Source organism: Phyllostomus discolor, chromosome 13 (genome assembly GCF_004126475.2).
Source record: "Phyllostomus discolor isolate MPI-MPIP mPhyDis1 chromosome 13, mPhyDis1.pri.v3, whole genome shotgun sequence".
NCBI lineage: Eukaryota > Metazoa > Chordata > Mammalia > Chiroptera > Phyllostomidae > Phyllostomus > Phyllostomus discolor.
The window spans coordinates 58,006,703-58,030,600 of NC_040915.2; the positions used below are offsets into that span (position 1 = coordinate 58,006,703).

Sequence of the window (23,898 nt, forward strand, 5' to 3'; positions counted from 1 at the left end):
TATTTGCACATTCTTCCAGCCTTGATTGCTTCTAAACTTGTCTCATGCCTACTAATTCCCCAAAGTTGCTCCTTGTAAACATCTCTTAAAATTAGTTGGGACATGACTTTCTCCTGCACTCTTTTAATTTCTTTAAAAGGATTTTGAGAGAGAGGGAGGGAGGAAGGGAGAGAAACATCAATGTGTGGTTGCCTGTGTGTCCTCTACCAGGGACCTGGCCCACAACCCAGGCATGTGCCCCAACTGGGAATCAAACTGGCAACCCTTTGGTTCACAGGGCTGCACTCAATCCCGAGCTACACCAGCCAGGTCCTCTTGCTCTTAACTCCTGGAAGACAGCAGTAGTTGCCTCTTCCCCCCATTCCCTCCCATACACCAGAATAGTTTTGTTAAAATCTGTACATCTAGCTTCTACTGTGCTATTCTTAGTAACATTACCTTATTTCCTTGTAGCTTCGTCTCACTAGTCATTGGCTGATGTCTTTGCCCTTTACTTGATTGCCTTACATTCATTTCTGTCCTACTAGCTTCTAGCTTGAAAAGAAGCCCTATACCTCCAAGTATTGGTTCAGGAAAGGTGGAACTGAATTTAGGCATCTGTTCTACCATTGTTATGTGAAACTGCTTTCTAGCTTCTGTGGAAACGAATGATTTGGAAGAGTTCTAAACATAATGTCTATTTTCTAAAGCTGACGAATCACACAGAAAATCCTACAGAGGGGGACGGGCATAATGAAGTACCAGGAAGACAGACTTCATGCTCAAGCCACAAAGCTGTTTTGTTAAAAGGTGATCTGCTTTTTTAGGTTCCTTGAAGTGTAGAGCAGGGTGGGCAGCTCCAGATTTATAGGCAACAAACCTCTCTCACACGCAAGACTCAGGTGGTTTTTTTACTCTTTGGGAGTCAAAAGTCCAACCATTTTGTCATTCATCTGTTAATCACAATATGGCCTCATTATTTGACCCTCTAGCATAAAGTATCTTCGATGGCCCTAAATGGGCAAGTATTGAGAACTCAGGGAAAATTTATTTGAGGAAGGGGGACTAAAGACCATAGCTATAGTGAATAATGAAAGTAACTGACCTGTGGAATGAAATACAAAACACAGGGAATCAGTTAACACAAGCATCAGTCTCATGAGGGAAGTTCTATATGGAAAAAAAATTAGACTTAATGGATTGAATCAATTTTGAGGTCCTGTTTTCCCTATAGGGGACTGTTAGCCGAACAGGATGCCAACAAACTCCATATACTTTTGCTCCAGTAAACATGGATTTGTTTGGGAGAAACTACCATCATATACATGATTACCCAATCAACAAATTGTTTTTCACTAGGTGGTTTTAATCCTAGAAATTGCTCACTATAATTTGGTATTAGCCACAAGGGTCAAGCTACCTATAGGGTCAAGCCCAGCCTAAAGTTACCCATTGGGGTCTCAAGGCTCAAGAAAGGCCATAGATGCCTCTTCCTAAATGAGATAAAGTTTAGTGTGATGAGTTTCAAAGAAAAACTAAAACTTCAGATCATTTCCCTTAAGGAACCTACTGAGGCTCATGTGGTCAGCTGGTTGGAAAAAAGGAGGAAGGGAGTCTGGAAGAAATAAACACAATAATGCCATTCACTTTATTCACACATATCATATGTATCTTAAACAAGACCATATTCCAAATGTACAAGTGAAAAAAATCCAAACTGTTGACATAGGCTTAACTAATATCAGCTACTTTTATGTACAGCTGTATAAGTTCAAAAAAGCTATCCTATATGTATATACAAAAATTGTTTATACACAGGTCTGTACATAAGGGTCTATACATTTATTTCCACAGAACCCTTAGGTGCCCACCTCTTGGTGAAGACACCAACACTTCATTCACATATCTTACAAAAAAAGAAAGACTATTTCCGGGATTGACAACCCTGTGCATCCTGTATTCAGACCATGTAGGCTCCATTCAACTGGTTAAGATCCTTCCATCATGCAGACCACACCAGATGCTTAGGCCTCCCTAATCAGCTTTGCACAGAATGCTCCAAAGTGAAAGCCTGTAAACCAAGCAGAGTCCTGACCAGGGTGCCATCATAGGTCCAAGGTTAGGCGAGCCTGCCTGCCTTGCTCACTGTCGATATTCTAGTTCATCTACACTGATGACTTTGGCAGGCATGGAGGGCAGGGGCTGCTGTAGCACATCAGAGCCAAACCACTTGGCAAGGCCCACTGGGGAGCTGCTCCTCTGGCTGGGGCGGTGCTCCAGCTGGGAGTGCATGTGAGGCAGGCCTGACCGACTGGGCACATTCTGTGGGGTCGCTGGAACAGTGACAGCAGCTGCCTGGGAACCAGAGCCTGGAGGATGAAGAACTGTGGGGATAAAAAGGAAGGGTTAGTTGGAGCAGGAGGGGTAAAGCACTTATTAGGTCCTGCTTCACTCGACCCTACTCATGAAACTTCTAAAAAGAATTCTTTACCAGGTGATTTATTCTAGGAAACTCCTTTGCAAATGTCACAAGACAGAACCTTGGAAAGCTCAGCTATTCAGAAGCCACCCACATTGAGAACCCATCCTAGATGATACGACCACTACTTCTCATAGCAAGCAGCCACATAATATAACCATTAACATTAACTGGTGAGAGGGCATCTATTCTTGGCAGTCCCTATGCTGAACATCTGAACGGATTTTCAGGCTTCTCTCCTAAGAGGCAAAGGACAAAAGCACCAGAGCACACTTGGCTCTCCCACTATTTTATAGCAACGGGAATGCCAAATCTTACAGTGGTTGGTTTACATCATCCTAATCTTTGCTGATACCTAGTGTTGCAGGATGAATTAAAGAATTGTCAGTGTCAGTTCATCTTCATTGGAAACCGGTCCAAAGCTTTAAGCCTGTTCAGCTCACCTAGCTCACTTGACCCCATTTCTGAACCTACCTGAACGCTGTAGCTGCTGTTGCATCATTGCCAGATGCAGAGGTGTCCCAGGACGAGGGCTTAGGAGAGGGTGACTAGCAGCTGGTAAATGGTAAAAGGGTTGACTCAGGATTGGGCCAGGTATTCCCTGTAAATGAGTCAGATCCATCCCAGGAGGAAGCACACCTGTTGGGCAGAAAGAAACTGGTGAGAAGTAATTTACCTGGAAATTTTCAAGCTTGACGGTTTAGTTTTGCTGATCTGAAAGTTTATTAAGAGTGAAAAATGTTCAAACTAGGTTCCTAATTGTTTAATGGATGAAGGTGTGGATTAGATAGGACCCACTGCCCTCCAGTTAGATGGAAAAATCGAGTAACATCTTTCTAGGGATGAAAACCTCCCATAGCACAGCACTTTATCAGTTCCAGCAACTGTTACCATGCCAGGTTAGGAACTCACCAGCTTGGAGCAAAGTTGTAAGATGCTGTGGATGTAGTCCCTGGGCCAGCATCCTTTGGACCAACCCTGGGTGAAGCTGGTGAGCAGGCCGAACGACTGGGACATGGGGGACAAGGGGTACTTGGTGGACAGGACGGAGAAAAGGTGTTCCTGGAACTGGAGATGCCAAGGTGGGTGTTTTTCTCCCAGTTGCTTTAGGCCGATAATCTTGTTCTTTGGTGTAACGGTTGGTCTGGGACAGCGGGGTGGAACACGAAGACCGCTGCAACGTTGACAGTTTGGGATTTGCAGTGGGAGAATAGTCTCGATCAGCGCTGGGCACAGGGTTGGATGACAGGAGGTGCTCTGTGAGGATCCAGACAGAATATCTTGAGTGTTGGCAAACTTCTCCCACATACTGTGTCCTCACAAAGATCCAGTAATCTCATTTCTTAGAAAGCACACAATCCTTATTTGATCCCCCCAACAAATTGAGGGGATTACATCATAGGGAACATCAGTTTGCCTTATGAACAGGCCCAGGCAAGGTCACAGGGGTTAAGTCAGGGACAGAGCTGGGACTAGACCCCGAGTTTTCCAGTCTTCAGCACTTTGTTGGAATAGAGTTTATCTTTGCTACACTCTAAAAACCCAAAGGCTCTGAAGTTAAAAAATGATATAACTCTTAAGTTCCTGTTTTTATTCTAATAATCTCAACCCAGGAGTAGCTATGGGCAAGTGAGCCTGGTGTTTCAGGTGTGGTGGTCTACCTCAGCTGGGCACCCTGTTCTGCCCTACGGCTGTGGTCTGGATCATGAGGGAGCCAGTCCTATCCTAGTCAGCTGCTTGGAAATAACATGCGTTTTTATTTTATTTTTTTAAGTTATGTTATTATACTATTACAGTTGTCCCAATTTTTGCCCCATAACCTAGTTTTTAAAAGCCAAAGTGGAAAATCAAATAAGAGTCAAATTATGCAAATCCATCACAACAGAAAGTTTAAATAGCAATTATAGTCTGGTGAAGGAATGTTAAATGCCATTTTTAGTAGAACAAACAGGATTTCCTTTTTGCCCCCAGAAGGTTCCTGACAGGCAAGAAGCTCTTACACCAATACTCTAGACTTGTGTAAACCTAACTTATGAGAATGTTTCACCATGTCCTTATTCACCATGTCCTTAACAATCTCAACCGCGCAACTCTTAAAAGCCTCTCCACGTTTTCTATGTTCTTCCACGGGGCCCTCCACACTTCCTATGTACTTCAGTCACTGCACGGGTTTTGCTGGACACGTCTTCAGACTGGAGAATCTTTCAGAAGTAAAACTGGTTGACCTATATTTGCCAAACAAATGTACTAATAATTCAACTTTGTGGTCTAAATAAACTGAAACTTATTCCTTCCTGTCTAATACTAGCACTCATACCATTATTATAAGGTTGGTCAGAAATTTTTTTTTAGATTAGTCAGAATTTTCAAGTGGCTAAGTGATTATATGCTGGTCCAGCCCTTTTCACTGTCAAACACGGAAATGTGGTCCAGAGCAGCCAAGGTTCTTGCCCAGCGCCTTGCAGAGAATCAGGTCAGGCTGGTCAGCACTCAACCCATGTTCCCTGTCACATACTTTCTTGGGCAATACACCTTCAACAGCTCTGCAATACCTTCACTGGCCTTCTGAGTGTCCTCTTTACTGTCACCAAGAGCTGCTTTTCCAGATGCAGGCTCCTCCTTGCTTTTCTCTTTGCTCTCATACATCTTACGAATCACTGAGGTAGGGGTGAAAGAAGGAGAAAGCTGTAGAGAACAACGATTAGTATTAATGAGCACATTCTTTAAATGCCTTTCCTTAATCAAGCCAAGATTAACCTGCCAAACTACTCAGCAAGTTGAAGAGTCCCCTTATTGGCTACATGTGACAGAGGCCAACGCCCAACTACAAAGGTTCTGGTCTCTAGCTACCAGAGGTGAAGAAACAGGATGGGCTAAACAGACTGTGTCCTGGTGCACCATGCCTTGCTCACAACCCACTTTCTTCAAAACCCAGACTTAGTTGTAACATAAAGGTAGTCAAAGCACAGAGCTTCAACCTATCTGTATCTGTGGTGATGGGGACCTCCCTATGCAGCTGCCACTTCCCAGCCAAGGCATTAGGCTGGGAAGAGGGGAAGACCGTGGCCAGAAGCACATTGTGGAGCAACAGTACTTCAGCCATGAAAGGGCATTTCAGAGACAACCTCAGAGCCTAAATTTCTCTATATAGCAAGTCCTCACTTAATGTAATAATGATAGGTTCTGTAACTTAAAGTAAAATGACATATACTGAAACCAATTCTACCATAGGCTAATTGATATCAACAAGGGTTGTAGCTGTAGCATCTCATCAACGTTAAAACCAAAAGACTGGACGGAACATTATTCGAGGACTTGCTGTGTTCCTGATGTTTCCCATCTTAACTTGCCTACCATAACATTCAAAATGATCTTAGTATTATTCTTAGTTACTAGGACTCTCCATTTGGGGTCATTTGTTCCCATTTCTTTATTGCCAATTTCTACTTTGATGATTGAGTGATGCATGTAACTTTTCTCATTAGCCAACCCCAAATCATTGATGGCAGGAGACATGGCATGAATTAGGAACGTAAAAGCTCCTTCTGGACCCTGCCTTCAAAGTGCTTAGTGCAAAGACCTACTTGGGGTCCTGAATACAAAGTAATAGTTTTTCACATATGTCTGTTAGTTTTAACTAGGTGATAAATACCTGTAGAGAAGGAAAGTTAATAAAAAATTAAAGAAAATTCTGATACATGAGTTAGTTGCAAAACTAAAATTGTCTTCACAAATAAACCCCTCTGTCCCAGCCATAAGTCATATAATAGACATTAATCTGATTTTGTAACCTCACCATGTTTCACTGGATTCTCCATGATCTAACCCTAGTCACTCCACCCACCTCACCTCCTATCTTGAACCCTGTCCTTCCTACTCCAAATGCTCACTTGTTTGAAAAATATTGCATATAACCCATATACTCCACCCTATACTTACCTATCACACTTTCCCCAATGTAGGGGCTTAAACTAGAGTCCTAACTGAAGGGGGGAAAGCTAATAAATACACAGAGATGAAAGATTACTAAATCAGTTATTCCTGTGGAAGGCATTCGAGGACATTTGGGTTACAGTGACAACAAAGGCACAACCAACAGGGAGAAACCTAGAACACTGGAAGTCATTTACAAAGGCAAAGGTCACTGACCATGCTTGTGATGGAGGCAGCAGGGGCAGGGGAACAGGCATTCCCTCTGTGCACCGGTGCTGGTGACTTGGTCACTCGCTGTTGCCTGCGAACAAACCAAGTTATCAGTGGGAGCCCCAAGCTGGTCAAACTCTTAAGTCCTAAAACCACAAAACACTCAAGACCAGCCTAGTACTTCAATGAGATGGAGAACAATGATTTAGGTAGAAGGGACAGGGTTAGGCACTTGAGAAGACCTTGGGAAACAGGGTTTTCCAGGGCCAGTGTATAGTTGATGTGTAGACTATACCAGTGAAGTAGGCTAGGGAGGGCTTTCATCCTGTGGGCCAGGCTGTGCCCCAGAAGACAGAGAGCAGCACTGACCAGTACAGTGCCTGACATAGAAGTGATACTCTCTGGGACACTGGTTCAAATCAAATACAGCACCAACAGTTTCAGCTATTTTAAGACCTAGTTACATGCGACATTCCCCACCACTCCTGGTCTACACACAAGGCTGATCCCTGGCCTCCCAAATAAAGTTTAAAAGAACGGACTTGCATTCTCTCCCAAGACATTCTAGTCATTCTGCCTTAACATGGAAGAAAACAGGAAACAGTTGGTGAAGATATAAATAGGTTGAGAGAAGAATGAATTGTGTGAGCTTACTGGCTAATGAAAGCTTCACTGCATTTCAGCTATGTCAGACCTGGTGCCACAAAAGCCAAAGCCCAAATACAGTCAGTGATTCTGAAGTTCTCTGAATCACAAGCAGATGGGAATCCAAAACCCATGGCCTCTTTCCAGTCTCTAAGAGGGTAAGCCCCATTGCTGCCATACTGAGACTCGGAACATGACAATTAAAGGAGAGACAGATTAGCAGTATTCTGAGTGATTAAAATGTAAACCCCAAATCAGGCTATGATATATCCCTTCTAATAAACATACCTGAGCACCTACTATATGCTAGACACTATTCTAGGTGCTGGGGATGCAGCAATAAACAAAACAGACAAAACCCCTCACAACACTCTGGCCTCATAACATTCCTGTGGCTGCAGAGTAGAGAGGGGTTTCTATGGGCCGAGAGACAGACAAAAACAATTATGCTAGAAGGTGGTAAGGAGAATAAATAAAGCAAGGCAAGGAGACAGGTCTGTTGGAGGACGTAACTGTACATTGGGTGCTCGGGGAGGGCCTGAAAGGCAGCTGGCATTTGATCCAAAACATGAAGGTTCCAATGACACTAACTTGGGTCTACTTACTAGTTTCAAGTAAGTCACACTTTGAAAACCTAAGTTCCCCTATCTGTAAAATGCAGTTATTTATCCCATTTACCTCACAGAGTTGTTGCCAAGAGCAAATAAAATTCTGAATATCTAAAGGGACTGAAGGTTAACAAATCATGTCTGTGAGTATTAGATAACCATATTATATTGTAGACAAATCCAGTGACAGGGACGCAGCAGATCAGTCCTGAGCTCTCTGTTTAGGCCGACGGCTACTAAAGATAGGATGCATTTATGCAGCGGCACAGGGGACTTACTGGTCTCAATGTTTTCTGAAAGCGTCAGCATATAAAACCAGCCACAGGAAGACACTGAGACACAGATATGGCAAATAAAAAAAATCACATCAAAACATAAATACTCCTTAATTATGAAATACTTAAGGGCAGGAGTAAACTGTCCTTAAAGGCCAGACAGTGGTCACTTCTGGGGTGTAAAAGGGGTGTTACTGGGACAGGGCACACAGAGGACTTCTGGGTAGCTACTGATGGAGTTTGCCTTACACATTTGTTTAGTGCAGTTTTACTGTACAATAAAAAGAATATTGCTCACTCTCCCCATCCAACTTATGATTCATTTCACTTTACTACTTGTTACAACTAGCAGGAAGGAGAGTGAAGTGAGTACTCATTTGTTAATGGCTCTAGTCAACTAAACCTACATCAAGGTCTAGTTTGATAATCTGACAAGGAATCTATGGGGGAGGAAGCTAAGCAGAGTTTTACTTTTCATCATCTCATAAGGATAACTGCAAATAAGGAGTGATGCTAGCTACCTTTGTAAAAATGAGTCTTTTAAATCAAGACTATAAATAAAATTATACAGGATGAAAAGCCTATGCCTATGCAGTAGAATTCAATTATTTCCTTTACTGAACTTCAGCGAGATGGAATTCTCACCATGTTGTACAACATATCAGTGTTTACAACAGAATTATACTGTGAGTAATTTGCTAATCTGAGGAAAATTAATTTGCAACCCCCACAAAGGTAGGATTAGTAACTTACCTGTTTCTGAATCCATCTCTGGTTCTGTCCACTTGTGGTTTACCAAAGCCAGGCTGATAGAAGTTTGCTGCCTGCACTGCAAGGTCATGTGGCAGGGCCAACCCCTCCAAAGCTGCCTGTTGCAATTCTAGCTGGCTCATCTGCTGGACAGAAGTGGCAGAAGAGGATCAGAAAAATGAGGTCAGTGAACTTAAAAGTCTCTCTTCACTCTCTTCAAGCAGCAACTGAGAGAAATTAGATGCTGCAATCTGACTAAATCGTGCTATCCACCAAACAGGATTTTAACAATTTAAATATGACCAATTTTCTAGACTTCACTTGAATTATAGATAAGTTCGAATTATAGTTCAAAACCACTTTCAAGAATTGCAGTGATCTAATTCTCTATCCCATAAACAACAATTAAGGTGAAAAGCAAGCAACAGATTGTGTTTGAGAAAGAGCTCAGCTGGACCTGGGCTGTGACAGGGCTCATAGGCTTGCGCATGCCTTGGAATGGATCTCCGAGGAGCTGCTGTGGTCCTGGCGTGAAACCTGTTGGAAAAGTTACAGTACCAGTTGAGTGTCAAGACAGTACTTGTCCATCAGAGAGACATTATGACCAATGCATGCTGCTCTTGGACACCATGTCTTTTGAGAAGCAGTGACTTCCTGGGCTCTTCCCGGGCTGATGATGTCCCTTTTCTTATGTGCCCCCCCACAGTGGGCTACGTGGATCTCAGCACTTAGTGACCCAAATTGCTGCTGTATCCATCTTCCCACTAAGCTGTCAGCTTTGTCCCTTTCAGAGCTGAGATCGCTATTTGTGGGGGAAGAGCTTTTCTAGCCAGTGATTTGGCCCATTATCACTGTGCCAGCTGATATTAAAGCAGAAACCAGTGCTTTGAAGTTCACTCTTTCCATTTGTAGCTCCCTAAATATGGAGGAAAGACTAAAAAAAACCCTTCTCAAAATATGACTGGCAGAAGCCAGGGTGGCCAGCAGCCTAAAGTAGTCCAGAGTGGTAGGAACACTGAGATTCTGCACAGTGCTTTGCTAACACAGCTTTCTGGAAGTGCTTCTTCCATTCATGTTCTGAATTGGCCCCAAGACCTTACAGTTGATGGTGTACTAACTTCATTAGGTTGGTAAAGAGCCACTACTCTGACATACTCTATCAAGAAAAAAACCTAGGAAGTCAAATTAACCTTCTTTTGGATTGAATTCCCAAAATAAGGAAGAATACTAAAGAGCTGGATCCAATTTAGAGCAATCTCAAAAGGAACAAAACAAAACTGGAACATGAATGCGTTTATCTAGAGGGGCAGCTGGACAACAAACTGTGTTCCACATCTGTGTCCCCACCACCTCTGGGGAAAAACAGTGGACTGAATCCACACATTCCTTTTTAAAGCCTTCTAGAATGCCCATGAAAAGACTTTGCCAGTTCTAGTGGACAAATATAGCCTTTGTCAGAGGAGTGGTGGAGGGGTTGGGAGGGGAAATGTGCGTGGCACGACAGAGACGGAGGGATATCTACACACAAGAATATTTACCATTTGGTGATGGTATTCGAGGTCGAAGGTAGTCTGCTGAGGCTGCTCGAGTTTGAAACACCTGTGACAAGGGAGGAGAGGCTGCTCTTTGGCCCATTAAAGATGATGTAGGCTCCAAGCTCCCCATAAGGCCACTCAGAAGATTGGAAGAGGCAGGTCTCTGAACTGGTGGACCCAGAAGTTCCTAAAGCCAGAAAAGTCAAATCCTTGTGAGCAAACCTACTTCTCCCTTCTAGTCAGAGGCTATGGGTCGGGGATTGACTTTCGGAAGCCAGTGATGACTCTGTCTCATGCTCCACTGAAGCACTTGTCATGGGTGTATGCCCCACATTTCTCTAAACGTTCAGCTAGCAACACTGCTGTATATTAGTGCTAATAAATACAGGTTAGATAACTTTAAATTTCGATACAAATTGCAAACCCGCAAACTGGAAACCAAGGGCTTACTTTGTCATCTATTTTTTTAGCCACCTCCCCACCCCATGTTGAGATCAACAGTGACAAAGGTAGTGACACGTCCTCAATTACCAGGCAACGTGGATCATTATCGAAGGCCCAAAGCTGGACCACTGTAAAACACCAGGTCAGAGGACTACAGTTCAGGACTCCAAGGCCTCGGTGTAAGATTGTTAAGTACCTGCAAGATGTTCTTAGGGACAGGCTGGCCTGGAGTCTCAGCAGGGGTCATCAAATGGCTGTCAAGATTTCGCTAAAAAAGTCAAAGGAAAACTGGCTTTAAAGTTCTTACACACTTAAAAATTGGGAACCATTAAAAACTTTTCAGGGAGTCAAAACTTAACAGCAGAATGACATCAAAGTCACAAAAAACTAATTTAGATCAACCTGTTCTACTCTCAACACACAGATCCCAAAGATCTGGGAACAAAAAGAACCTTCACATGTACTTGTAGTGTCCACTCAGAGACCAGACAGACAAAGCCTTTTCCTCCCTCTAGGAACCCTAGTCCATTTCACTGTTTCTAACACCGTGACCACAAGAAGCGAGAAACAAATGGTAAAAGAGGGGAACACTTATTTAGTTAGAAGCCATATGTAGGAAGTTTTGATAATTTATAGATTCTCATTTTTTGAGGCACCCTTTGCCTTTAACAACATTTATAGATCAGATGATACTAAAAATCTAGTAAACAACATGCAGGTTTGGCCAGAATTGTTATATTTCAGAGTTTCACATTTCAGGAAATTTAGCTTGTATTATTTATAAGCCAGCTATTTCAAATGGGTCTCATGTACAGGGCAAAATTCAATTCCTCCACTTTTTGTTCTTTTAAGGCAGCAGCAGTTACATTTTGCATCCATCCTGCATTACCTCCTGCACTTCAGTACATCCTTATCCCAAGTGTTTTCTTTGGTAGTTTCCCTTCCACCGGGGGGAGATGCCAAGGCCCACAGCATGGTCTTCAGGCATGACAAAAATCCCAAGGACATCCAAATGTTTTGTTCTTAGTTTTGGAAGTGGGACTGATTGCAGGTGATTTTAATAAGAGATATCTTCAAGAGTTATTTAATTCTATCTAACAAAAACAAATTGGCAGCTTTATACTTAATGGTTTACTATATTTGGAGGATATAGTCTACAATTCAATATGAAATGGAGTTTAGATTGAACCAACATGTTCTACTTGGGGGATGAAACAATATAATTGAACCTAAAGAGATGTAGGCAGATCAGAAATAGTATACACAACACACACAGCCACAGTAATTAAAGACCTGGTTTTTAGATGTAGACCATGACTCAACATGCAAGTCAAGCAGAATTGTGGGATAATGCCTGGTATGCTTATTACATTACTTTTCTTGTTTTCTCTTCCAGGTTATATTGAGTTTGTGTTACTCTTTGCCTAGCAACTTGAATTTTATCATCCATCCTTTATATAGGTGTGTTTGAGGCTCATTTCCAGATATACTTCAACTAAATACTTCAGCTATACTTCAGCTAAAACCAGATACACTTCAGAGCACTGAAACACAAACACTGAAATAGTTACCCTCACAACTCTCAGGGTCAACTTTGTTACTATCAAGCCCTAGAATCACATCCATATCCGAAACAAAATGTTCAAAAGCATCCGGTTAACTGTTGGATCTTTATTTACACTGAAAGAAAGAAACTACTTATAAGATTTGACCCAGTCAGCAAGACACAAGGGTAACAAGGAGGATAGTTTGTGATCTTTTAATCTGGTCCTCATTTGAAAGATTTTGTATTTAATAATTCTTTGTAATGCAAATAACTCTAAAGCAGTTTACAAGAAACATGTTCCTAAACTGACGTGGTGTGGTCAGATACGCAGGAATAAATCTACCCACCTGAGATGCCACCTTTCAGAGGTGGACAGTCCTAGCAGTAAGGCTAGAACAATGGCACCTCTGTTGGAATCTCTATCACTAACTGCTGGATATATAAGAAACAATAAAAATCAGCTCCCTCCCACGGTCAAGGCACAGTGAATCAAACAGCTATGGCTGCCACAGCTAACTTACAGTTCCCAGACAAGGTGTAAGGAGAAAACCAGAGGCAACACTCAATTTGGCACATTTGTTGTAACTTAGCAAATGGAGTAAGTCTATGTTTGTTTTTATTATTCAGATTTACCCTGCTTCATTTATCACTTTGTATCATCAAGGGTAGCAATACTGACACATAGGCCATGGCTGAGAACCACCCTCTAACGTGTCATGACAAAGACCAGTACATGCTACATGCCTGCATTCACTGATATGCTGTCACCTTGTAACCCAACTGAATGCTTAAAGGTGTTTTACAAGTTTGGAGTCACAGATTTTTCTATTAGTAAATTAACAGAATACAATTGTCTTGAAAAATCCATCCTTTGTAAATGATTTGTGTAACTGCCGACTGCCTAATCAAGAAAGCAGATAATCTAGAATAGATCTGACTATAAAAATATGGTAAGTTATTTTAACAAGTAGCTGAATAAGCACAAAACTTTCTTTGGAGCGTATCCAAAAAGATATTTTTCCTTTTTTTTTTTTTGTAGCAGTGACTTCAGAAAGTTATGTCTGAATCTTTCAATCTTTATACTGTCACCCACAGTATATATATAGATTAACCACAAACCTACATTTTCTAGTAACAAATAGCATTACAATAAATAAAGAGCACACAAAAGCATCAAGGACCAAATGACTAGTAAAGAATTTCCAACTTACTCAGAATACCATTTTTAAAAATACATTTATTGTGGGAAGTGGAATAGAAAGAAAAGGAGAAAAGGCTGGAGTCTGCATCAAATACTTACGCTGACTTTGGGCTGAGAAGGCAAAGTCCCACTTGCCTTCATGGTGCTCACTAGCTTGTTGAATGCAGTCATATCTCCATCTTTTTTGAGCTGTCGATTGCAAGTTACAGTACTCAAGGTCTCCTCTAAGTGTTCTGCCATGAAGGGAGTTGAATTCTTCAGTTGATGGTCTACATTCAAGCCCTTGAGCCCTGCTTCTACCTCTTCCACTGAAAGCACAACCCCTGAATGTGCTGAAAGGTTGAGAAAGTCCAGGTTAAGCCAAACAAAGGAATATGTATGGTAGGAATTCTCTTCGGCTACCATAATGGTAGCCAAAAATAGACTGAAGACACAAAATTATTGCTGTTCAGTGGAAATAAGGCCATAATTATGTACTTAGTAAGAGATGGCATAAACTAAACCTAAAAAGCTTCAGTGCTAGAAATGGAGGGACTCCAACCATGGGGTGTTAGGCTTTAAAACCTGACAAGATCCTGCTGCCAGGGACAGGAACCCCAGATAGTCTAGTATCAGCAAGACTGCACCAGCTCTATGATTACTGTATCACTAAGGTTTTATGTTGAAGGCTTATACCTTAAGCAAGAACATGGCAGATTGGGGCAAAGATGTAAGGAGCTGCCAAATTTTGCTCAGGAGGACAACATTCACTAAGGTGTTATAAACGGGCTCCTGGTGAGGAGGAGGGGTTGCTGGAAAAGTTATTATAGGGCCCAGGACCCACTGACTACCAGGTTCTCAAAGAAGTGGTACTGTTTGGTAAAGTTTTTTTAAAGAATATTAAAACCCACCATATGCTTGATTTTTGATAAAACAGCAGTATGGTAGAATTAAATGCCTTAAGATTGAGCATTCAAGCTTTTTCAGATACCTAAAGCAAACTGTAATAAACACTTACAGCTCTCTTTAAGCTTTTCTTTATTTGCAGAAAGGCTGGAAAGAAGAGGTTTTAAATCCACTTTGGCTTTCTGTAGCATTTCTAAAATATCCACTTTATTTTCAGCATGGTCTTCCAATGGTATAGGAGCAAAATAATTCCCCGAATTCTGTCCAGGAGAGAGGATGGCTGGCTCAAAACCTAATATTGCAGGTAAATATATTCATAATTAATTGGTCCCCATAAAGCACAGAAACATATCTTCAATAGTATTAAAAGGACACAAACTGAAGGCTGTTTTCAGTATCTAAAGACCCTTTAATTCTAATGGACCCATGACTAATGAAGACAATGAACAATGTCAGAGAAAGCTCAAGTCTACGTCCAAGGCCAGAATCTGAAGCCATTTTACCTGCAAGTCTCTCCAGTTCTTCGTGTGGTGTTGACCCAAGACTGCTGGATCTGCTTCCCGATCGGCTTGGGTTGGAGAACCACCTGCTGAACCGACTGGCAGAGACTGACCCTTCTCCCAAAACATCTTCTATCATCTAAAGGGAAAGACAAAAGGAGCTAAGACAATAGTTTCCAGGTGAAAGGACAAGGAGGTTCAAATTTTGAAAATGGGCCACTTACTTTGATACTTCCTTTAACGCGGCTGACCTGAAGGTAAATACCATCAGAACTTGGGGTTTTGAACATCTTTCATTTTTCTTCCCCTCCTTGGTCATTTCTGAGTAACCCAAACTTGGGCATAATCACAATGTACTTTCTAAGCATTTAAAGCAAAACCTCTGTGCCACAGAAAGTGTTTTGGCTTTCTATCCTTTGCCTCATTAGAAAATCCATGAACATCCAGAAGACAGAGTTTCAAAATAAAAATGGGCACCAGGAGCAAAGCATCCCATGGCCAAGCTGAGGAGTGGCCTTCAACTAAACAGCAGGTATGGAGAGCTGATGAAAGAAAATCCTTGCTTCGAACATTCTCATGGCTGTGATGAACATCATAAAATTTAATGCTGATAATTTCAGAAGCCAAAAGCTAAAAAGTAGAGCTCATAAGGATCACAATTCCAAGTCAAAGTTTAGAAAATGTGAGTGTGGAAGATGAACTTTTAACTGATTTCTACCATCTGTTTGAACTTAATGGGGAGTTTTCAGGTATTTGTTTTAAATCCAACTTCCATGGTTTCTAGTTTAATATAAGGCCTATTAAATGATGCACTGCAGTAAGAATAATTTTAACACTTTCATAACAGTAATTTCTATTACCAATTCTTAAAAACCACATTTAAACATTTTTTAATGAAAATTTCAATTCTACCCTCTGATAAGTCCAGTTAAATGTCCAAATTGATCTTTATGCAGTATTCTTAGCAATATTTAGAAAAAAGAAAATGCAAAGGTCAATCTAAAACTGAGGCACACCCTTGAAAATAAGGCTTAAACTTTTCCTTTTATACCAATAATAAACAGAAAACACATACCCCCCATTAGTGACTTTTATCAGAAGTCTGAAACCCACTGTTTCCAAAGTTCAGCGTGGAAGGTTTAAGATTTATTCTGTTATTCTTATCTTGAAGAATTTTCTCATAACACATACCCAAACTAAGCCACAAAATACTTTCACACAAGAAAAGGGATTTTAATTCAAGACACTAATTTGATTATTATTTGTGGTACTTCTATTTTCTGAGGGATTATTTAGTTTCAATCACATTCCACTTATAGACTCTTACAGCTTAAATAATGGTGACTGTTAAGCACACTCGCAATAATTAAAGTATAAGAGAAGCATCGAATGATGGGGCACTGTGAAAAATTGGGAATTGTACCCAACATATAATCACCTTAGTGATAAACAGGATTTAAAAAGTAACTAAAAGTTATACCTATTAAAAATATTTTAGTGTTAGATAGCATTTGAAATTTTACAAATAGCAAAAGTGGCTATACATTTTAATTCTTCTTATTTTCTCTGATCATATCGTATAGGAAAAAAGTCAGAAGATACACAGAAAGAATATGAAAAAGTAAAGGACTTGAATATTAAAGCATCTGGACATTTTCTAAATACATGAGAGTAAATGTTGAGAAAGTCATTTCCGTATTTTGATCAGCTACCAACTTATTTCATTTAGAGAGTCTAAATTTTATTATAGCTAAAACATAAAAAGTAGAAATAATTAGGTTTATACACATTTACTGAAAATGGCAATTTCAAGAAACTAAAGCATTTTAAACCCAAAGAGAATCCGTAAGGTTTTTATCTAGCCGGTCATCTTTACCACAGAACAAGCTGGGATGCTCTAACAGCAGTGCCTTCTCCGCCGCAGCTCCCGAGCACAGAAAACGGACACCTGGACCCATAAGCTCTGACTTCGTGGTCAAGACATTCTCTGCTACATTCTTGTCAGCCACTGGCTGGTCAAGAGGAGCCTGTGAACCATATTCTGATATGTTTCTGCTGCTCTTTCTAGATTAGATTTTTAATAGCATTTTTAAGGTAACCTATTAGTCTGGTTTCTCAAACAAAGGTCACTTAGACAAGCTGCATCCTAAAATTCATATTTTGATTATCAGATATTGTGAATATTATTGCTCTCTGAAAATTACTAGGTTTTATTAGTCAATGCTTTTATTACTTTCCACTTTTACATAAATTTCTGTATTTTTGTATTTGTTTCATTGTTTGGGGGATTTATTTTTTAAAAGATTTTATTTATTTTTAGTGAGAGGGTGAGGGAGAGAGAAAGAGAGGGAGAGACACATCAAAGGATGAGAGAAACACTGACCTGTTGTCTCTTGCATGCCCCAACAGGAGACCTGGCTTGCAACCCAAGCCACGTGCCCTGACTAGGAATTGAACTGGCAACCTTTTGGTTTGCGGGGGGCGACAACCAACCCACTGAGCCATACCAGTCAGGGCTGGGATTTCTGATGAATGCATTTAAAACTATACATTTTCTTCTAGGCATACTTTTGATTATATCATACTTTGATTATATCATACTTTTGATTATATCAAAAGTATGCTTAGAAGAAAGAGTTTTCTATACCATGTTCCTGTTTAATCACTCTAAATAGTTTAGGATTCTTATTTTTATTTTCTTTATTCTTCACTCAACATACTTAAGCACTTGTTACGTGTTAGGCACTGTGGTGAGAGTTGCATAATATCTAAAATAAACTTACTTGTAATTATTTAACTGAAATTATTTGCACATATGATCCAAATTTTCAGTTTGTGTTTGCGGCTGTCAACTTGTAAGGTATTGCAATGCAGTGAATATAGCCTACAGATATAGGTGTAGTTCTGTTTCTACCTATTGATACCCCAAGATTTGTATAGAAGTGCCAAGTACTATTTCAAGCACTTTACAGAACATTTGTTAAATGATATTCATGTCCTATATAGCTATTCTTATTTTTTCCAATTGACTGATCATTTTCTGAGCACTGTTATCAGAGTCCAGCTGGTTATACATACAATCAGAGCATCAGTTTTTACTGATCCCAGGTTTGCTTTTAAAGGAATCTTTTAGAGTATATGCACCTTAATGAACAGTACCTCCATGAAAAAACACGGAGTACCTACTGCTCTGCATCATCCAAGTTTTGGTTGAAGGTGAGGGCCAGCGGCTAAGATGGCACTGAGTTCCTCTTCCTCCCTTTTATGCTTTAGAGGCAATATAATTGTGGGGAATGAAGAGCAAAGACTATTAACTGAAACTGCATAAATTACAATTCAGTTTCCACCATTTACTAACCATGTGACTTTGGGCAAGAGATATCTAAACCTCTCTGTGCCTGTTTCCTTATCTATAAAATGGAAACAGTAGTAAGCTAATTTAAAATGGTTTTGTGAGGATTAAATGACTTAATTATATGTAAAGCCTGAGACAATTGGCACTATGTACGTCAGTTAGCTATTATTAAAAGTTTAATTTTGAATTCTTCCTCTACCTCAGGACATAGGTAAGTTTTCTACATGTTCACATATGGAGACAAGTACAAACCTCTAAATCTTGACCTTTGCTATGAAAGCTTTTTACAGTAAGATTTCAATGTTTTCTTGGAGAATGAAAGAAAAATCATTAAACCCAGTTGGCATAAAAAATTACTATCCTCTCAAAAGCTAAGAAATTGACAGAACCACTCAGTTTTACATCAAATAAATTAAATTCACATCTGGATGCAACCCTTTTGCTAAAGTGAGCCAGTAAGGTATCTGGCTAGGAAACTTATAGTTAAAATCACTGCTACAACTTAAGAATAAAACTAGGCAGCTCCAGCTGATTTGGAACCACACTCCTCATGCTCCAAGCCACGTGTGGTCTCGGACCATGCTGGTCCACACAGAGACAAATTCAGAGAGTGTGAGTAAATGCTCAGAAACTTTTTTTGTGGCTTGTCATAGCTGTGACATTTATACCTTGTACTAAAGTACTGGTCCTCAATGGATTGGAAATAAAATCACAGAGAAATTAAGAAGTGCTGCCATAGAGCTAACTCATCTGTAGCCCTATACCTAGGCTATGCAGTGTCTGCTCACCTGTTTTGAGTGGCCATCTTTTGGAGGTTAAGGTGGGGCAGAAAAATGACAAGGGCCAATGTTGCCTGCTCTGTTGTGACAGGTTTCACCTGCTCGTGCACTAATCAAACAAGGAGCAGTTGTAATTAAGCATCAGAGTCATTTAAGTTAAATTCCATGAACCATCAATTCTAAAGGAATGGTTAGACTTAATTGTTGTATTTGGTGTTGTAAATGGGACACTTGGAATGTACAGATGCTTCTGGTCAAGTGATTTTTAAATTCTACTTCATCAGAGTTCTAGGCATTCTTTCTGCAACCACAGAAAACCTACAGAAAAACATGTAGGCCACAGTTACGTGTTCTCTGCAAAAACTTGATGAGGCTCTATGACTCCCTAAATCGCTGAAGGGGTAAGAGCAAGGGTAGGTAGTAAATGAAGATCTGGGGTGTCTTACTGTTTTACTTTGAAAGTCAAGAAAGACCAAACCTCAACAGTTTAACAACACTGACAGTATCCAAAGTTCCTTTTCACTAAAGGTTTTCAGAACCATCACATCTCAAAGAAACCACCTACTCAGCCAACTTCACCCAAGGAATGTAGATCAGTGTGAATATCACACTGATATCAATCAGTGTGAATATTGATATCAGTCTGAATATCTATCTTATCAGTTATAAAACTCTACCTCCACAGTAAGTCTTCACAGCAAATACTGAACTACTTAAAAATAAAAGCAGACAACATTCTTAAACATCTGAAGAATTCTTAGTCCAATGCTACCAGCCTGGAAAAAGAGTTAACTAGTACAGATTTCTCACTTAAGTCATTTCCACTAAGACTCTCAAAACAAAGTCAACACAAATTCAAAGGAGTTATCTGAATTCAAAAATTCAAATAAAAGCCTTGGTCAGTGGCTCAGTTGGTTAGAGCGTGGTCCCATAAACCAAAAGGTCATGGGTTTCACTCCGGGTCAGGGCATGTACCCAGGCTGTAGGTTCAATCTCTGGTTGGGGTGCACACAAGAAGGCAACTGACTGATGTTTCTGTTACTCTTTCTCTCTCTCCCCCTTCCTTTCTCTCTAAAAGCAATGAAAAGATGTCCTCAGGTAGGATTAAAAAAAATTTCAAATAATAGTTTGTTCTTAAAAATTAAGAATAAAAGTAAAAAACCCTCAAAACATCTAGCAAAGCAATACTTTAAAAAGATATTATCTTAGCCCTGGCCAGGGTGGCTCAGTTGGTTGGAGCACCATCCCTGCACCCAAAGGTTGGGGATTCGATTCCTGGTCAGGGCACATCACCTAGGTTGTGGGTTCAGTCCCTGGTCAGACATCACACCAATGTTTCTCTCTATAAAATCAGTAAACATGGAAAAAAAAAAAGACATTATCTTAAAGATTCAGGTCAAATTTAACCATATAGTCGTTCCATCCATTTTATAAGTGCTGCTACACTCACCGAAGCCAAGCATGGCACCTTATCAAGGTTAAAGAACTCGTTAAAGTCAAATTCTCCTGGGGACTGCTCAGGTAAGACAGCTTCCCTTGGCACTTCCTGATCAGCAGCAGGCTCCTGTGCAAGGAGGACCTCCACCTCATCCTCTTCGGCCACTCCTCCATTGCATTCGACGATGCCTGAAAGCAAAACCAGGACAAAAACAGTCTGATCAAGTAAACTGCTAGACTTGTTCTGGGGCCTCAACCATCATCACGCATTCAGAAGAGCCACAGATGACTTTAAAAGCAGACTTCTTGTGCTAGCACAGTATTTACAATAGAAAAACAATTCCCTTCCTATGGAAGACAGAAGAAAGAAGCCTTAATAACAAGCCAAAACACCATCGCAATGGGAGAAGGGTTGTGGTCCCTCTTCTGCCCCCTCTTCAAGTTTCCCATAGTGCAGTGCAGTGCAGTTCAGTGATTTTCAAGTGGTGTACTGCAAGAATTTTTAAAATATGCTATAACTAACTATTCAGTCAGGGTAATGACCTCTTTTTCCTTAGACTGTCAAATAAAAGAATGACAACAGCCAACAGAACAATAGCCATCTGGTGTGAATGCCCAGTCTTGAACCATGAATATATAGGTCATATAATACAGTTGCATCTTATTGGTCACACTGCATAGTACAGTTGCATCTGATTAGTTGTTGGTACCAGAAATCCTTATGTACAAGTATAGGCACATAACTTTTTTAAAAAGCCACTTTGGTGCAAAAAAGGGTAGGCAGTTACTATTTTTTTTATCAATCAAAATTATACTTATTTTTTGGTCAGATCAGCAAAAACTATATTTTTGGTGTGCTGCAGAATTTCAGTAATTAGTTTCTATATGCCACGAGATGAAAAAGGTCGAAAATTGCTGCTGCAGTGGATTCTTTCTTCAACAAAAAACTTTTTTAGCCTTTGTTATTTATTTTTACAGAAAGGAAAAGGGAGCAAGAGGAGAAAAACATCAATCAGTTGCCTCCTGCACACCCCCAACTGGGGGCCCGCAACCCAGGCATGTGCCCTGACCTGGAATCGAACTGGCAAACTTCTGGTATGTGGGACAACACAGGTTTCTTACTGCTTAAAAATGGAAGCAAATTAATTTGGCTGCTTTTACATATTCACCTGCACCACCACGTTGAGTCAGGGTCCAGCAACCTAAGTTATTTATGTGGAACCTAGCATGAGGGCAAGCTTCACTTGCCTACAGGATGGGTGTAGTTCATCTTTCACGGCAAAGCTCAAACGTTACCTTTTCTGGGAAGCCTGCCGGCCTATCCAGCTTTATCCTACCCAGCAAAATTGATCACTACCTTCTCTATAATCATGTTATTTCTCAAAGGTTTATCACACTGGCGAGACCGAACTCTCTGAGGGGCAGGTAGCCTACTCTAGCTAGCTTTATCTTATCTGTAGCGGCTGGCACGTTTAAAGTTCAGTAATGTTTGGTTGTTAGGATAGAAAGGTAAGGTCTAAATGAAACTACCAAGAACTAATGTTTAAGAAATTTAACATTTTAGTTTTAGCCACAGTATGTGCAAAAGCAAAATTCTTAGGATAAACTTTTTTTTAAAAAATAAGTGCACTGAGAGATTCTAGATATTCAACTTTTTAATTTAAAGAACAGAATTCCCAAAGCCCCACTCTGCAAAAGCACCTATCTATGTAGGAGCTGCTTGTAGTTTCGAGATCACAATAGACATGAAGTCCTCCTAGAAAAACAAGTGCCAAAGCCTGGACCCATCCCTTCTCAAAAGTACCCAATATTTACCACCATTGTGAGATTAATCAGCCAGGATATTTGAAACTAAGAGAAGATACATGTTACCATCTGTACCATCTGCACTGTCATTCCAATAATGCTTCAGAGACCAAAGCAGGGACTATGACAACTGAAAGATTAAGTGGTTTGCTTACCTAAGGTCTCAAAACTAGTAAGTAGCTGAGGCTTCAACCCTAGGACACCCACCAATGTTCTTCCACACCATAGGGGTGCCTGCCACCTAAGGACCCTGAGCATTCTGAGAGCCTAAGGCAACCAGTAAGATGATCCTTTGTCAGTCATGGACAAGGCAATGGGCAGTCTCTTCAATAGTCAGCACGTGTCTATTGCCAACCAACAGAGACAAATGGTATTCCTTAAAGACTGACATTTGAACTAAAATGACTGCTTTGGCAGAAATATCGTCCTTCCTTTACAAAGAAACTGAGTGCTAGAAAAAGCAAACAACTCAATGGCCTAACCAAGGCCAAGTTTATGTCCTTTCCACTACAGCAGTGCTTCTCCCTGACCCATCTTGCCCACGAGAACCTACCAGCCCACTTCAGGCCTGACATGCAACATACATTTCGCTGCAGTTTTGTGTCCCAACTGAAGGATGGGAGCCAGAAGAGAGTCTAGCAGACAAGAGTAGAAATATGCACTAGCAGACAAACACAACTGGCCATTTTTATTAGGACAGACTCAAAGGCCAGGGACCCAGGAAAGGTAACTAAGGACAAGTTTTATCACACATCAGAATGGAGATATAATTTCATTACAGAGAATACAAATCAAAATTTTCTTTTCTATTGATGGAAGGCTTTAACAATTTCCCTCTTCTACATTAATATTTTTCCTGGTTATAAGTGTAATATATATTCAAATTATCTCATTCACTACATATATACATCATTTAGCACTGGGCCCTGTATAGAGTGGGTGCTCAATATGTGTTTGTTTTAAAATCATGTAGGCAAGGAACATGTTTGTCTTGTTAACGGCTGTACTCCCGGCACTAGTATGTGCCTGCAGAGAACTGCTACATGATAAATTCAGCAAAGCTGGAATACAGACAGAAAAATGGACTAAAGTTGGGAACTCACCATCCCTCCCCCTGCTTTCATTCTTCCAGCCAGGATGACACTACAGGTGACAGTTTATCTTAAATACAGTAGTAGCTAGGACAGCCTAAGGACTTTCTGTAATTAACTAATGGAGTGAGCCAGGTACCACTGGATTCTATCTGAGGCTCTGCCACGAAACCTGTGAAACAGGACCTCAGCTTGTCCCCTCTGTGCAGGCCTGTCTCTCTTTGCACATGTAAGGTGAGGAGGTGACACCACTGATGTATCTTGTGCCTTCTGGCTCCTCCACTTGTTCGTACAAGAATGGTTGAAATTCAGATCTCACTTTAGTGAGGAAAAATGTACTTTTCTCACCAGAAGCCTGATTTTTATCATTAGAAGAAAAGACTACACTTCCTGGTGCTGCTTTAGTTTAATTAAGAATAAGAGAAAGGCATATCTTGCCC

The 23,898-nt window shown here is 40.6% G+C and overlaps 1 protein-coding gene across 6 annotated transcripts in view; it reads right to left on the reverse strand.

The window, feature by feature from the left end:
* Positions 1 to 1,600: 1,600 nt before the first annotated feature.
* The window catches only part of EIF4ENIF1 (eukaryotic translation initiation factor 4E nuclear import factor 1), a 43,411-nt gene continuing 21,113 nt past the window's right edge, over positions 1,601 to 23,898 (reverse strand). For 3 of the 6 annotated variants that reach the window (XM_028527151.2, XM_028527149.2, XM_028527153.2), the window contains exons 7-19: positions 20,575 to 20,750; positions 14,994 to 15,129; positions 14,603 to 14,782; positions 13,705 to 13,937; positions 11,055 to 11,126; positions 10,418 to 10,601; positions 9,337 to 9,416; positions 8,883 to 9,022; positions 6,608 to 6,692; positions 5,011 to 5,143; positions 3,371 to 3,715; positions 2,933 to 3,097; positions 1,609 to 2,363 (exon numbers count right to left, since the gene is read on the reverse strand). In XM_028527151.2, coding sequence (XP_028382952.1) covers positions 2,122 to 2,363; positions 2,933 to 3,097; positions 3,371 to 3,715; positions 5,011 to 5,143; positions 6,608 to 6,692; positions 8,883 to 9,022; positions 9,337 to 9,416; positions 10,418 to 10,601; positions 11,055 to 11,126; positions 13,705 to 13,937; positions 14,603 to 14,782; positions 14,994 to 15,129; positions 20,575 to 20,750 — 2,171 coding nt within the window. In that variant the 3' untranslated portion in view covers positions 1,609 to 2,121. Of the gene's footprint in view, positions 2,364 to 2,932; positions 3,098 to 3,370; positions 3,716 to 5,010; positions 5,144 to 6,607; positions 6,693 to 8,882; positions 9,026 to 9,336; positions 9,417 to 10,417; positions 10,602 to 11,054; positions 11,127 to 13,704; positions 13,938 to 14,602; positions 14,783 to 14,993; positions 15,130 to 20,574; positions 20,751 to 23,898 lie in introns of all 6 variants that reach the window. The other 3 variants (XM_036013695.1, XM_036013696.1, XM_028527150.2) reach the window with 2 other exon arrangements.